Raw genomic sequence first — 12,582 nt, 5'->3', positions numbered from 1 at the left:
GGAGTTCTTAGCGCCAAGGACCAGTGAGGGACAGCAGAATTATCCGGCCCCAGTTGAGAAACACTCCAGGATCTACTCTCTTCTGGTCTCAACTTGAGTCACTGGTCAGTCACGTTGGCAATATTGATGATGATGATAATAATAATAATAATAACAACACCCTTGTCTATGTGCGTCCTGGGTGTGAGTCCTGCCTTCCTTCCAGACTGGGAGTATCCGAAGGGCAAGAGCCCACCCAGTCTCTTTCTCTTCCTGGCCCACAGCTCCTCAGCCCTCAAGACCAGGTATCAGAGGAAGGGCAGAGGGACATCATCCCCCCAGGGGTTACGGCGCCCGTTTGGAGCCCAACACCCATTTTCTTAGCCTAGCTCTACCACTTTGTGTGACCTTGAACAAGTTGCTTAATTGCAGAACCCCCTCGTCTCCTCCTTAGTGAAACAGCAATACTGGTACTGATTCACGGAGCTGTAGCAGGACAGAGAGTACGCACCCCAACATTTAGCACAGGGCCTGGCACAGGGTAAGGACTTGAGAGTGGGAGTTGTTATTACTTTTAGACTGACAATCTATTAGATTGACAATCTCCCAGAGAGGCTCTGACCCACCTCTCCTGGCTCTGGTCTTACCGTTTCCTCCTCTGCCTGTCAACCCCCACCCCCCATACCCACAGCCCCAACTCCTTCCCACCATAGGGCCCTGAGGGAGCAATCAGACAATAATCAGACAATACGGCAGGAGCCCTGCTAAGGGAGATGACTGGGGCCTCGACTAGGCCACCATCCCAGGGGGCAAAGAATGAGTCACAGAAGTAAAAGAAAGAAACTTGCTTGTCAGTGCTGGGGCCCCAGGGCCTGGGCTGGAGCCAAGGTCTGTTTACAGAGTGTCAGAACAAGGGAGTGAGGCTCAGGTGGAGGAAAGCGTCCAAACCCAGTGTCCTCCCTCGGTGTGTCCCGCTCTAGGGCCAATCCCGGGGCAGCAGGGAGGCAGCCAGCACTTAGGGGAAGTGCGCAACACTACAAGGCTTAGGAAGCAAGAACTTCTCCACGAGCCTCAAGTCTTCATCTGTAGAATGGGGATAATCCCAGTATCTGCCTGGTAGGCTTGTTTTCCGGATCAAATGATAATACCTGGAAAGCACTGACACGGTGCCTCACCATGGGAAGAGTGGTCTTATTCTTATTGCTATTAGGGGCTTGGTATGTGGTAGGAGGTGAGACCCATAAGGTCTCAGACCCAGAAGCAGGTTCAGGGGGGCAAAGGGGAGAGAGCTGAGAAGAGGGAAGGGGCTGGGGTGGGGCAGAGCCACAGGCTGGCTTTCTGGAGAAGAGGGCAGCATCCTGGTGGTAGAATTTGCAAGTACTTCCAAGGCTTTGTGACACCCCATAAAAAGCGCAGGGTCCATGCCCACTCCCAACGTCTCTCCACCCACCCCTTCCTCCCCCAAGCTGGGGGGAATATCTCCGCTTTCTGTCCAGAGATGTGGAGGTGAAGGACCATTCAATCTCGCCATCCATAGGCCAGATTCTCATGCCTGCCCTCAGTGGGGTGGGCTCTGCCCCCACTTCCGAGTCTGCTCATTCCTGGGCTGTGTCCCTGCCACCGTCGGCTCAGGACGTGGAGTCCTGCCGACCTTCCCACAGAAGGCCTGCTGAAGGGCCTGGGGACTCCATTCCTGAGTCCTCAGGGCACCTGAGTCTGCCAGGCGGTGCTGACGTGCTGGGAACCATGCCAACCTGCCATGTGGGCTGGCCCGGGGGCAGTCCCTGGGGTCTCATTAGCTTACCACACAGTGCCTCCCCGTTCCCCTAGTTGTATACCTTTCCGTCTGGTCTGCAGACAGGCCCTCTGCCCTACGCCTTAAGTAAGGTTCCAGGTGTGAATGTCTCCTCCCCTGGGACTCCCAACTTGACTGAGCTACCTCTCCACTCCTCTGCTCCTCTAAAGAGCTGTAGAGGCCAGGACGACTCTCCTTCTTGTCAGTTTATGGCTGGCTTGTGTTAATTCAAAGCCTACTCTGAGACTGTTCTGGACTTGGGGTGGTCCAGGAGGCCAAGCCAACCTCTCCACCATATCTCCGCCCAAAAGCAGGCCTAGCACAGCTGGAGGGTGCAAGCTCCTCACCAGACATCCAGAACTTCCGCCCAATAAGCCTTCATGGCTCTCTGAGGTGTCTCAGATTCCCTTACATGGCACCTTCCAGTCCTCTGCCAGTCTCGTACCTTATTTACCAAATGGACCATAGGCTGAACAAGACTTAGGTGAGAGCAGTTCTGCTTTGAGCCCAGGGTAGTTTTGGCCTAGAATTATCCAGAATGACCCCTAATTGCCCAGATAAGAGGGTCAGGAATCAGCTACCCCATCAAACTTCTTCTCTTAAGTTACCTGCCACGCTCCAGAGGACAAGCAGGAGCTGAGTGGCTCGAGAGGAAGGGAACCTGCCAAGCAGAGTGATGAAGAGCACAGGCCTCAACCTGAACCCTAGGATTTGAATCCCCAATCCACCACTGACTAGCTGTGTGACCTTGGGCAAATTACTCAACCTCTCTGAACCTTTAGTTTTCTGAAGTAACCCTTCCCAATTGACTCGAGGATCGAACGCAATACTGTACATCCAGCACACAGAACAACGCCCAACCCTTATTAGGCACTCCGTAAGTGGTACCTATTACGATGAACAATTCATAGGCATTAATAACAACATTAATTAGAGTAGCAACATCATCATTAGTGTGGGCCAAGGTGTTCCAGGCCCCCTTCCCCTCAAGGCCAAGGTCTGGGTCTCTCCAGCTGGGGCCCCAGCCCCACCCTCCCTTCTTTGTGCAAGCACCAGAACCTCAGTCTGCTTCTTCCCTCCACCTCAGATCTAAACACCAGAAGGGCCCTTCTGGCCATGCTCTTGTGAGGACAGTCTCCCTTTAGGGTGGGGAGGAGCCATGGGCCTGGCTTCTGTCAGGGGAGATTTCCCACCTTGTGCCACTGAGGGTTCTCTGAGAAGGGGCCTGGAGGCCTAGGGTATACTCACTAGGATGCCCAGTACCATCCTGGGTTGGCCTGGACATAGTCCTTAACAGGGTCACTGCAAAGAAAGGAGAGGGGAGAATCAGAAAGTGCCCTCTAGCTCCATCTCTGCATCCACCCTCCAGGGCTCCCAGGACTGGTGAGGAGAAAGGAGGAAGGTACCCCTGTGGGGCACAGGGAGCCCCACCACAGTCCTGGGCTGGGGTGGGGAGGTACCAGGTTGTGGGGCTGGAAGATCTGTGAGGATGACTGCCTTGTGGACACCTGATGGCCCAGAAACCACCAGGTCCTCTCCACCCCCTGCCCCTGAGTCGAGGACTCCTTGTGGGCACTCACTGAAGTTCCTTCCCAGCATGAGGCCATCTGCTTAGCCAAATCACTTAGCCAAACATTCCCAGAGCCATCTAGCCTCACCACGGCTGTCCCTGGAAAGTGCCAGGTCCATGCCACCAACTCACCAGAAGGTAAAAAGAGCCACGACACCCAAGGTCACCAGCAGCTGGATCAGCAAGATTGTATAGACCTAGGGGTAGGAGGGAGTTCTGTTCAGCTTTGGAGAGCCCCATTTGTGGCCACGGAGACTTGGCCCCCCACTGAGGCTCAGGGGGACCCCAGCTTCCCAGTGACTCAGTCTCCTCTCTAGACCTGCATCCCATACCCTCCACTCTCCTTCTTGGGGGTCACTAGAATGGACTAAGGACAAGGTATAAAAAGAGCAAAGATGCTCCAGAGCCCACCCCTACAGGACGAGAGGTCCCAAGTATTTAGAAAGAGGATGAGACACTGGGTTAGGCACAGCAGGAGGAAGTAGGCTGAAACCTAGGGACATGCTTCCCAGTAGGTACTGCCAGCTGGGGTCATTGGAGAGGGGGAGAGGGGGAGCCTCTGTACGAATCTTCAGACAGAAGGATGGACCAGGGCCTTCCCAAGGGACTCTCCCCACCTAACCCCAAGTCCTTGAGAGTTGGGAGAGGTGGTTACCTTTCTGATGAAGACTCGTCGAACTTTCTGGTCATCCCAGCTGAAGGTGGTGAAGAGCTCATGGTCTCCAGCGGGGAAACCGTTCTCATAACTAGAGCTGCCTGGATGGACATGGGGAGGGCCATGAGGGCTCCCAGACATTTAAATCATTTAAATGCTGCTCCTAGTGGCCACCTGTCCAGAGTTGACTTTTGTCAAAGTGGCTCTCAGGACTGGGCATGCCTTTCTCTCTAGCCCCGTTCTCAAACATCTCACCCAAACCCATCCCATCCCCAGATCACTCTCCCCACCTGCTTCTCCTGTCTGAGTCCCGAGAATAAACTGTCATCTCCTCTCCACTTCCTACACGCTGGTTGGAGCTCTCTGGGGCCAAGCCCGGGCAAACAAATAACCACCCTTTACGTCCCCCATTTGTTTTCCCTGAACCTGCTGGCTGTTCTCCCCTTGAGGCTGAGAACCAGAGAGGGAGTCACCTAGCACATCCCAGGGTCAAAGGTCCTACCCAGCTTGCTCTAAGGTCCTTGGGGTAAGAACTGGGGACTAGCTGGGGAGGAAGGACCTGCTGGTACCCCAGCCTGGAAGCAAGGCAGGGGGAAGACCAGAGAGGGAAGGAAAGCCAGGGCAAGGAGGGTATGGATGGAAATGAAGTTTGGGGGCTGCTCCCAGAACCCAGAGCCTAGGTATCAGGCCTGGGGAAGAGCATGGGATCCACAGTCAGAAAGACCAACATGCAGATCCTTCCTCTAAGGCTGACTAGCTGTGTGACCTTGAGCAAGTCACCAGCCATCTCTGAGTCTTCTCTCTGCTAGGGTCAGTGATACTCACCTCGTGGGGACCAAACTAGATGAAAGTGAAAGCCTATGGCTCTGTGCCTGGTAGGGACTCTGCTGCCCTCTCCTTTCCACCCCTCAGCTGGGCCACTCCTAAGACTAGGCTCTGTATTCGTCCTCTGTCATTTCAGTTCCCATTCTCTTCCTGCCATTTCTCCATGATCTCACTCTCCAGAGCAAAAACATCAGTTTTGGTCTTTCAAAGCCAAGCCTGCATCAAGCTCTTTGATGGCTCCCCACTGCCTTTTACTCAAGTTCAAGATCCTTAACAAAGCCTCCACAGCCTCCCCTGAGCCCTCAGCCCTGGTGCACATTCCTCCCTCCTACACGTTTCTCCAGCTGACTCTATTTTTCCAGCCATGTGCTTTCTTGCCTCTGGACCTCTGCAAATCATCACCTCCCAGCCTGAACACTCATTTCCCTGTCTCTTCACCAGGCTAACTCATGTAATCCTTCAGGACTCAGTGCGGATATCCCTTTGTCAAGGCAGCCTTCTCTGACTGCCGGGTGGGTTAGGTCAGCTGCCCAGGCCTCTGTCACTGCATACTTGTCTATGGAGTCAGGTCTGCAAGGGCAAGTCTTGCAAAGAGATGCATCCCTGGAAATTTAATGGGGGCTGGACACAGTGCTTGGCACACACTTAAATGTTTGTCACATGTGGACTAAAATGAGGTCCCTTCCTGCCCCAGCAGTTCCCTGGAAAACATTACTTAAGGCAGCTAATCTCTGCAACCCGGAAATGGAAACTGAGGAAGGGGGAGAGAGGGGAAACCCACTACAAACCTGGGGCCTGGAGGCTCTCACCCTTTAATGTTGCACTTCTCTTTCACATTCTGTCTACAGCCCCTGCCAAAGCCTGAATGGTCAGGACACAGAGTGGGAGAAGAGGAGAAAGAAAGCAGTCCTGTGGGTATCTGGGGCAGTGAGAAGGTTCCCACAAACACCAGACTTTCATTGGCCTTCCAACAGGTCACAGCAGGTGTAGGGCTGCTTAGCTCTGAGCCGAGGGATTTGTGGTAAGGGGTGTGGACCATGGTGGCCACTGCTGGTGAGTAGAGGCTCTGTCTGAGGTGTTATTCTTGAGGTTCCTTCTAGAATCTGCTGGAGAGGGTGGGAGTTGATAAGATGGGGGTGAAGGGTAGTTTGAGGAGCTGCTGAGGGAGGCCATAGGAGCTGAGGAAAGCTTGAAGGGGGTCCTTTCTTATAGCTTGTGGGGAACTGTATGTTCCCAGCCCTGAGGCAAAGCTCCCACAGTCTGCTCATCTTGACAGAGGGGCTCCCACTGGCTGTGATTCTTGGTCTGCAGAGAGCTGGAATTGGCCTGGGTCAGCCTGCCTACGAATTATGCCTGGCCATGAGAGGCACAGAGGCTGACATCCACACACCTCCCTCACATCGTGTCCTCCTATCCCCAGCAAGGACTTGGAAAAGGGACGAGAGACAAGGAAAGTGAGGGTAAAGTGAACCTCAGATCCCTGGCCCACAACAGTCCTGGGGTCTTCATGGGAACATGTCCCCACTAAGGTTTCAGGTTAGCCCACATGGAAACACACCACACCTACACTCACAGGGAGCCAGCCACGGCACTCTCCCTGCCCTCTTTATACACCCTGTTCTTTGAGGAGATGCTTTCTAGAACAGCCCCTGATTCTTCCCTCCCCCTCCACTCCGATCCCTTTATTTGCCCTAGCTTGGTGACTCGAAAAAAAATCCCTTCTTCCCCATCCAAGAGTACTGTGACTGCAGACACTGTGTCTCTCCCTTTCCATGGAGTCCTCCTTGACCTACCTTTGGAAGAGCCCTCCAAATCCCAAGCCTCTGACAACAGAGCCTCATATAACAACCACACAATGCATCTATTTACAGGCAACTTCCTCCTACCCAGGTTTCTCATCTGGTCCCAACACTCCCCTTAATGCTCCTGCCTCCAGGAGCTGAGAGACTTACTAGGGTCCACATAGGCCCAGCTGGGATGGAGAGGCACGGCTGATGGGGCCGGGGGGAAGGCCCCTGCCTTCAGCCCCTCCCCAGAGGTGGCCTCCTCATAGGAGGGCGGGGCCGAGGGCACTGCTGGAGTTTCCTTCTTCTCCCCACTGGCCTGCTGCTGCCCCTCTGTCCCGGGGGCTTTGTTAGCCACGGAGATCTGTGGAGTAGAGGCAAGGAGAGACAGTCACAGACAGTCACCAAGGAAAGGGAGTCTTCCAAGTCCTTCTCACAAACCCTAATTTCTGGTACTTTCTCACCTGCACTAGGAAGGTTGGGGGCACAGATGAGAATCTCCCTATTTTATGCGGGATAGGAAATGTTATTCAGCCTTAAGAAAAGAAAGAAATCGGGGCGCCTGGGTGGCTCAGTGGGTTGGGCCTCTGCCTTCAGCTTGGGTCATGATCCCAGGGTCCTGGAATCGAGCCCCACATGGGGCTTTCTGCTCGGTGGGGAGCCTGCTCCCCACCCCCACGTCTGCTTCTCTGCCTACTTGTGATCTCTGTCTGTCAAATAAATAAATAAAATCTTCTTTTAAAAAAAGAAAAGAAAGAAAGAAATCCTTCATTTGCAACCACATAGGTGACTCTGGAGGATGGTTACACTAAGTGAAATAAGTCAGACATAGAAGGACAAAAACTGCGTGATATCGGTTATATTGGGAATCAAAAGTAGCCAGACTCAAAGAAGCACAGAGGAGAATGGTGGTTGCCAGGGGGTGGGGGTTGGGGGGGGCACGGGGAATGGGAAGATGTCGGTCAAAGGGCGCAAAGTTTCCATTGTGCAGGATGAATATGTTCTGGAGATCTAATGTACAGTACGGTGATTATAGTTAACAATACTGAACTGTAGATTTGAAATTTGCTGAGAGGCTGGATCTTAAGAGTTCTCCTCACACACAAAGAAAGGTAACTATGTGAAGTGACAGGTTAACTAGCTTGATTGTGGTGATCATTTCACAGTACATATGTATATCAAAATATCTAGTTGTGTACCTTAAATATGTAGAATTTTTATTTGTCAATTTGTCAATTTTTATTTCCCTCCACCCCAATAATGCTGGGGTGGGGGGAAAGGCTCTCCCTTTTTCTATAGATGGTTCAACTGGGCTTCAGGAAAGCCAGGGTTGGTCTGGGGCAAACACCGAAGCTGGAATAAAAACTTTGGAAGGAGACATTCTTAGGAGAGCCCACCCTTGGCGGTCATTATCCCTGGGGCAGAGAATGGATCGGAATGGTTCCATTGTCTCCCTGTGGTCCAGGGAAGGGCCTGGCACAGAGTAGGTACTCAAGAATATTATGAAGTGAAAATTTCTTTTCCTTAATCTCCCTGTTACCTTTTGCTAGTTGTATTCTGAGCCCGGTTTTAAAATGGGGGAACTGAGGCTCAGAGGGGAAGAATGACTTGTCCAAAGTCACAGACCGACACATAGACCACTGGGCTGCAGAGCCCAAGCACCCTCCATTGGGACTGGTCTCCTTCGGTCAGGCTGGAGATGACACTAGGAAAGTGGGAATGGGCGAGCAGGGAGAGGGGTTGGGGGGACTGGAGGAAGGGCAAGAGGTTCCTGGTAAAGGATCCTGTTTTGGCCTTGTGTATTGGAATCTTAGCCTCTCTCCCAAACCAGAACAGAATCACAGGGTGTCACTGCTAGAACGGACCTGAGAAGTCACCTAGTTCCGCCCCTTCCTTCATCTTAAAGATGAGGAAACTGAGGCCCAGTGGGAAATGTTCCATGACAGGTTGGAAACTTAAGTCTATTTACACTCAGCTCTGCTCGCTGCCCCAGAGTGTCCACTTAAGCTTTGGTGAGAGGATGTGAGCTGGGAGGGCCTAAAGGCCGACCAGAGGGAAGACTGTGGGGGAGGGGCGGTATGAAAACTGAACCAACACCAAAAAGATTCAAACTCAGAAAATGAATGGGAGGGCGCCTGGGTGGCTCAGTGAGTTAAAGCCTCTGCCTTTGGCTCAGGTCATGATCTCGGGGTCCTGGGATCAAGCCCCACATCGGGCTCTCTGCTCAGTGGGGAACCTGCTTCCCCTCTCTCTCTGCCTGCCTCTCTGCTTACTTTTGATCTCTCTCTGTGTCAAATAAATAAATAAATAAATAAATAAGATCTTTAAAAAAAGAGAGAGAAAATGAATAGGAGTCAGGTCTGGCTGCAGAAAGAATGTGTTAAGCCTGAAGGGCCCTAGAGCAAGGCTGCAGAGTTCATTCTTCGCAGGATGCTTCTGACTAAGGCAGCCCAGAGGTGACTGAGCACCAGAAGATCTCTGCCTGCACACAGCCCCAAGGACCCCTGAACTGGAGGGTCCTTTTCACCCCCAGAAAGCCTGTGAGTAGGTGGGGGGAATCAGCGGGGGGAGGGGAGGAGGAGGGAGGACTGGGGGGTGAAGTTCTTCATTTTCACCAGCTCTTCATTTCCCCCCCTAGGGAAGGGCCTTGCAGAGCCCAGGCCTGTGGGATTGGGGCCCTGGCTCACCCAGGGGCCCTCCCACTCCCCATCCCCCTTCATCACCCAGACCAGAAGGGTCACATCCAGGAAAATCCAGTTCAGCCCACCGAACCAAGTCCTTGGAGCCCAGATCCAGGAAATGGGTTATCACCTCTGATTTCAGCCCTGTCCAGAACAGGTGCTGCTCACCAGCCCCCACCCTGCTGATCAGCTCCAGAGCCTCCAGGGCCCTGCCCCCTAAACACACACACACACACACACACCCGGCATTCCCAAGAGAGGTCTGCCCAGTGGCAGGAGGTGGTATCTATCACCCAATGACATCATTTGGAGGTCTCATGAGATCAAAAACAGAGAGAGGAGGGTCTGAGAGCCCAGGGAAGGATGTCATTGGCTCTGAAGCTCATCTTGGTGAGAAGAAGGGGGAGTGTAGGGGAGGGTCCTCTTCTGTTTCCTCTGCCCAATCCTTAGCACCCCCAAAACAGAGGGCCAGAGGACCCTCCCCCTTTGCCCCAGGTCCTGGCTGTTGTATAATTCCACAGGCTGTTGACGTTATGTAACTGTACTAGGCCAGCCAAGTCTCTGCCCCAGCCCCTCCCCTCCATTTCAAACCTAAAAATGGGGAAAAAGAGACGTTTCATCTGGTCCCATCTTGTCCCATGCCTAGCAAAAACAAAACCAAAAATCAGCATCCTGAGGCAGGATTGTCATGGTAAATGCCTCTCTGGCCCAAACACAAGGGCTGTGTCCAGAGGGGGACTCATGACAGGGATTTGGGGGGGGGGGTGTCTCTGTAGGGGTGTGAAAGATGAGCGGAGCGCGATCAGAATTGGGATTGGAGCAGGGGATCGGGCAGGGTAGGCATGACCCCTCGGGCATTAACCCAGGTGCCCTCCACCACTCCCCCCACCACACCGCGGACACCCAGGCTGATTCCTTAAGGGAACCAAGGCACCTGTGAAGGGTCCTAAGATGCCAAAGCGCACGGGGGAGGGGGATATGGAGGTGGGGGGTGGAAGGCAGGGGAGGTGGGCCTGTTGGGCAGGAAGAAGCCCTAACCCATTCTTTGAAATGGGCCTTTAGGTCCTCTGACTTGAACAAGGACCACAGAGGACCTTCGCACAAGCGCCAGGGGCGGATGCTCGAGTGATCCAGAGAGTTCGCTCGGGATGACAGGGAACTGGAAGCCCGAGGATGGAGGGTGGTGCAGGTGGGGGAGATGCCGATACCTTTCCTTGGGTCATGGTGCCGTGTCTCCGGGAAGGGGTCCCTGAGGCAGGGGCGGCCGCTTGGGTCACCGCAGCCTGCCTGCGTCTCTTCCCTCCTCCGCGTGGGTTCTAGCAACATCCACTGCAGCCGGGCCAGGCGGACCGGAACGTACCATTCCAGCGCGGGAGGGGGAGGGGGCCGGGGGCGGGCTGGGAGGTTGCTGCGGAGGCCGCTGCGGATTTACAAGCCCAGCGGGAGGAGGCGGCGCACCTTCCCCTCCCCCGTCCCCTCCGTCCGGTCCCCTCGTCCCGGGACGAGGGAGCGCGCGCTGCGGAGCCGCCCAAGTGGATGGGTCCGCGGGGAGGGAGGAGGCTCGGGCTCCGTGACACCCTACCAGCTGATGCTGCCTGCCTGGAACCGGAGCTGGGTGTCGGGGCCTTATCCCTCCACCATCTCTGGGGCTGACAGGCTCTCTCCAAGCCTCAGCCTCCCCCCTCCCCGCCTCTGGATGCAGCCCCAGATTTCTCTGTCCATCTCCACCTTCCTTCTCCTCTGTTTCATCATCCACCGCAGAGTGGGAAAGTCTCCCACGGCTTGTCTACCTTCCCTGGCTTCTAACAGGGCCCCTGGGCCCTAAGTTCCTAGGGGCCTTTGGGCAAGCCATGTGGGCATCTCTCTTGCCTCCATGTTCCTTCCTGTGAAATGGGAGCAATGGGCTTCTCCCCACCTTGTCACTGAGGCCTGGTGTAGGAGGATGCAGCTGCTGTTTTTTTCAACCCTGCTAGACCATTGGACCAGGCCTTTCCAGAAAGACATCTAGTTCTGTCTCAAAGCCTCTCCAACCTTCATCCCTACCCCCAAACTGCTCCCTTTCTGCCTCCATTCTCCGCCTCCATCACCCCCATCTTCCTCCCACTCAGGAGCCTGGCCCATCCGCTTTCCCAGGCTTCTCTTCTCTGGGAATCAGCCATCACCAGGCTCTGTTTTCTAAAGCTGCTGCAGCGTCACTGTGGAGTTCGCAAGCTCCAGAGCTGGGCTGGATTCCCAATTTAATCACCCACTGGCCTTGTGACTCTGGCAAGGCCTTAATGTTTCTGAGCTGCAGCATCTCCTATGGAAAGGAGGCACTCTGTCTGTCCCAGATGGACCGTAAGACACATAAGGTATGGCAGGAGAAGGACACTGAAGGCCACCGAGTGCTGTCAGTATGTGAGTTATTATTAACTGAGAAATCTCCTACGGGAGTGTCTTGGGCTGCCCCAGAGTGAGGACTCAGAGATCTGCCTAGAAGGATCGGAACCTTATTGGATGGGATGGGAAACCAAACCTGATGCAGGGGTGGCCGCTGACCTCCTGCTTCTCTGTCACCTCCTAGCTAGACCCACTTAATGATGGCGAGAAAACAGGTCCCTAGGTGGGCAGGTTGATTACTAAATCTTGATTCCAACTCTGCTCACTCTTTGTGCCCCACCCCATAGCTACCAACTGCCCGCATGCTTACTTAAGCCTAGGCCTTCCTGTTTAGAGGCTCTCTCAGCCCTCGAAACCCCGAGGCCCTCTCCATCATCCCCACTGTCCCCTCACTGTCCTCCCCAGCCCCTTTCCCAAACCCTTCCTCCTGCAAACTGTCCTCATAAGCCCCCACCCCAACCCCGACACCACTGTGGCCCAAGGGCTAAATGGCCTACGCTTCCCCTCTCCAAACATGTGAACATGTGTTCTGCAGTGGTTTTCTTCTCCTGTTTGACAGCTCAAGCACCCCCTCCTCCAGGAAGCCCCCTTTGCCCCTGATCCAGGTTAGATGTTTTCTCCTCTAGTCTCATAGCACTGGCACATGGCACTGTGGAGTTTCTTTGTCTGTCTCCCTGGTACATCCTAAGAGATCCTGTCTAGCAGTTTTCCCATCAGTAGGACTGAGTACTACTGTGCTAGGCATGCGGAATGAGCTCAATAAATCCTCACCGTGACTATTACCCAGACATATGGTGTTACGCAGAGACTGAATTTAGGTAGGCCTGAATTTATTTGTGAATCTCACGTGCTCCCCTTGCCCCATTTACTCCATTCCTGCCACACAGGCCTCTAGGCTGTTCCTGTGGGCTAAG

General features: G+C 54.1%; 1 protein-coding gene across 1 annotated transcript in view; it reads right to left on the bottom strand.

Annotated features, from left to right (window-relative positions):
- Positions 1-10,797, bottom strand: part of FAIM2 (Fas apoptotic inhibitory molecule 2) — a 33,743-nt gene extending 22,946 nt beyond the window's left edge. Inside the window, exons 1-5 of the mRNA XM_004778846.2 lie at positions 10,498-10,797; positions 6,777-6,972; positions 4,000-4,100; positions 3,477-3,541; positions 3,023-3,076 (exon numbers count right to left, since the gene is read on the bottom strand). Coding sequence (XP_004778903.1) covers positions 3,023-3,076; positions 3,477-3,541; positions 4,000-4,100; positions 6,777-6,972; positions 10,498-10,512 — 431 coding nt within the window. The 5' untranslated portion in view covers positions 10,513-10,797. The remainder of the gene's footprint in view (positions 1-3,022; positions 3,077-3,476; positions 3,542-3,999; positions 4,101-6,776; positions 6,973-10,497) is intronic.
- Between the last annotated feature and the right edge of the window lie 1,785 nt (positions 10,798-12,582).

This window comes from Mustela putorius, unplaced genomic scaffold (genome assembly GCF_011764305.1).
Source record: "Mustela putorius furo isolate JIRA1106 unplaced genomic scaffold, ASM1176430v1.1 tig00537227_pilon_pilon_pilon, whole genome shotgun sequence".
NCBI classification, from domain to species: domain Eukaryota; kingdom Metazoa; phylum Chordata; class Mammalia; order Carnivora; family Mustelidae; genus Mustela; species Mustela putorius.
This window is presented reverse-complemented; position numbering and strand designations above follow the sequence as displayed.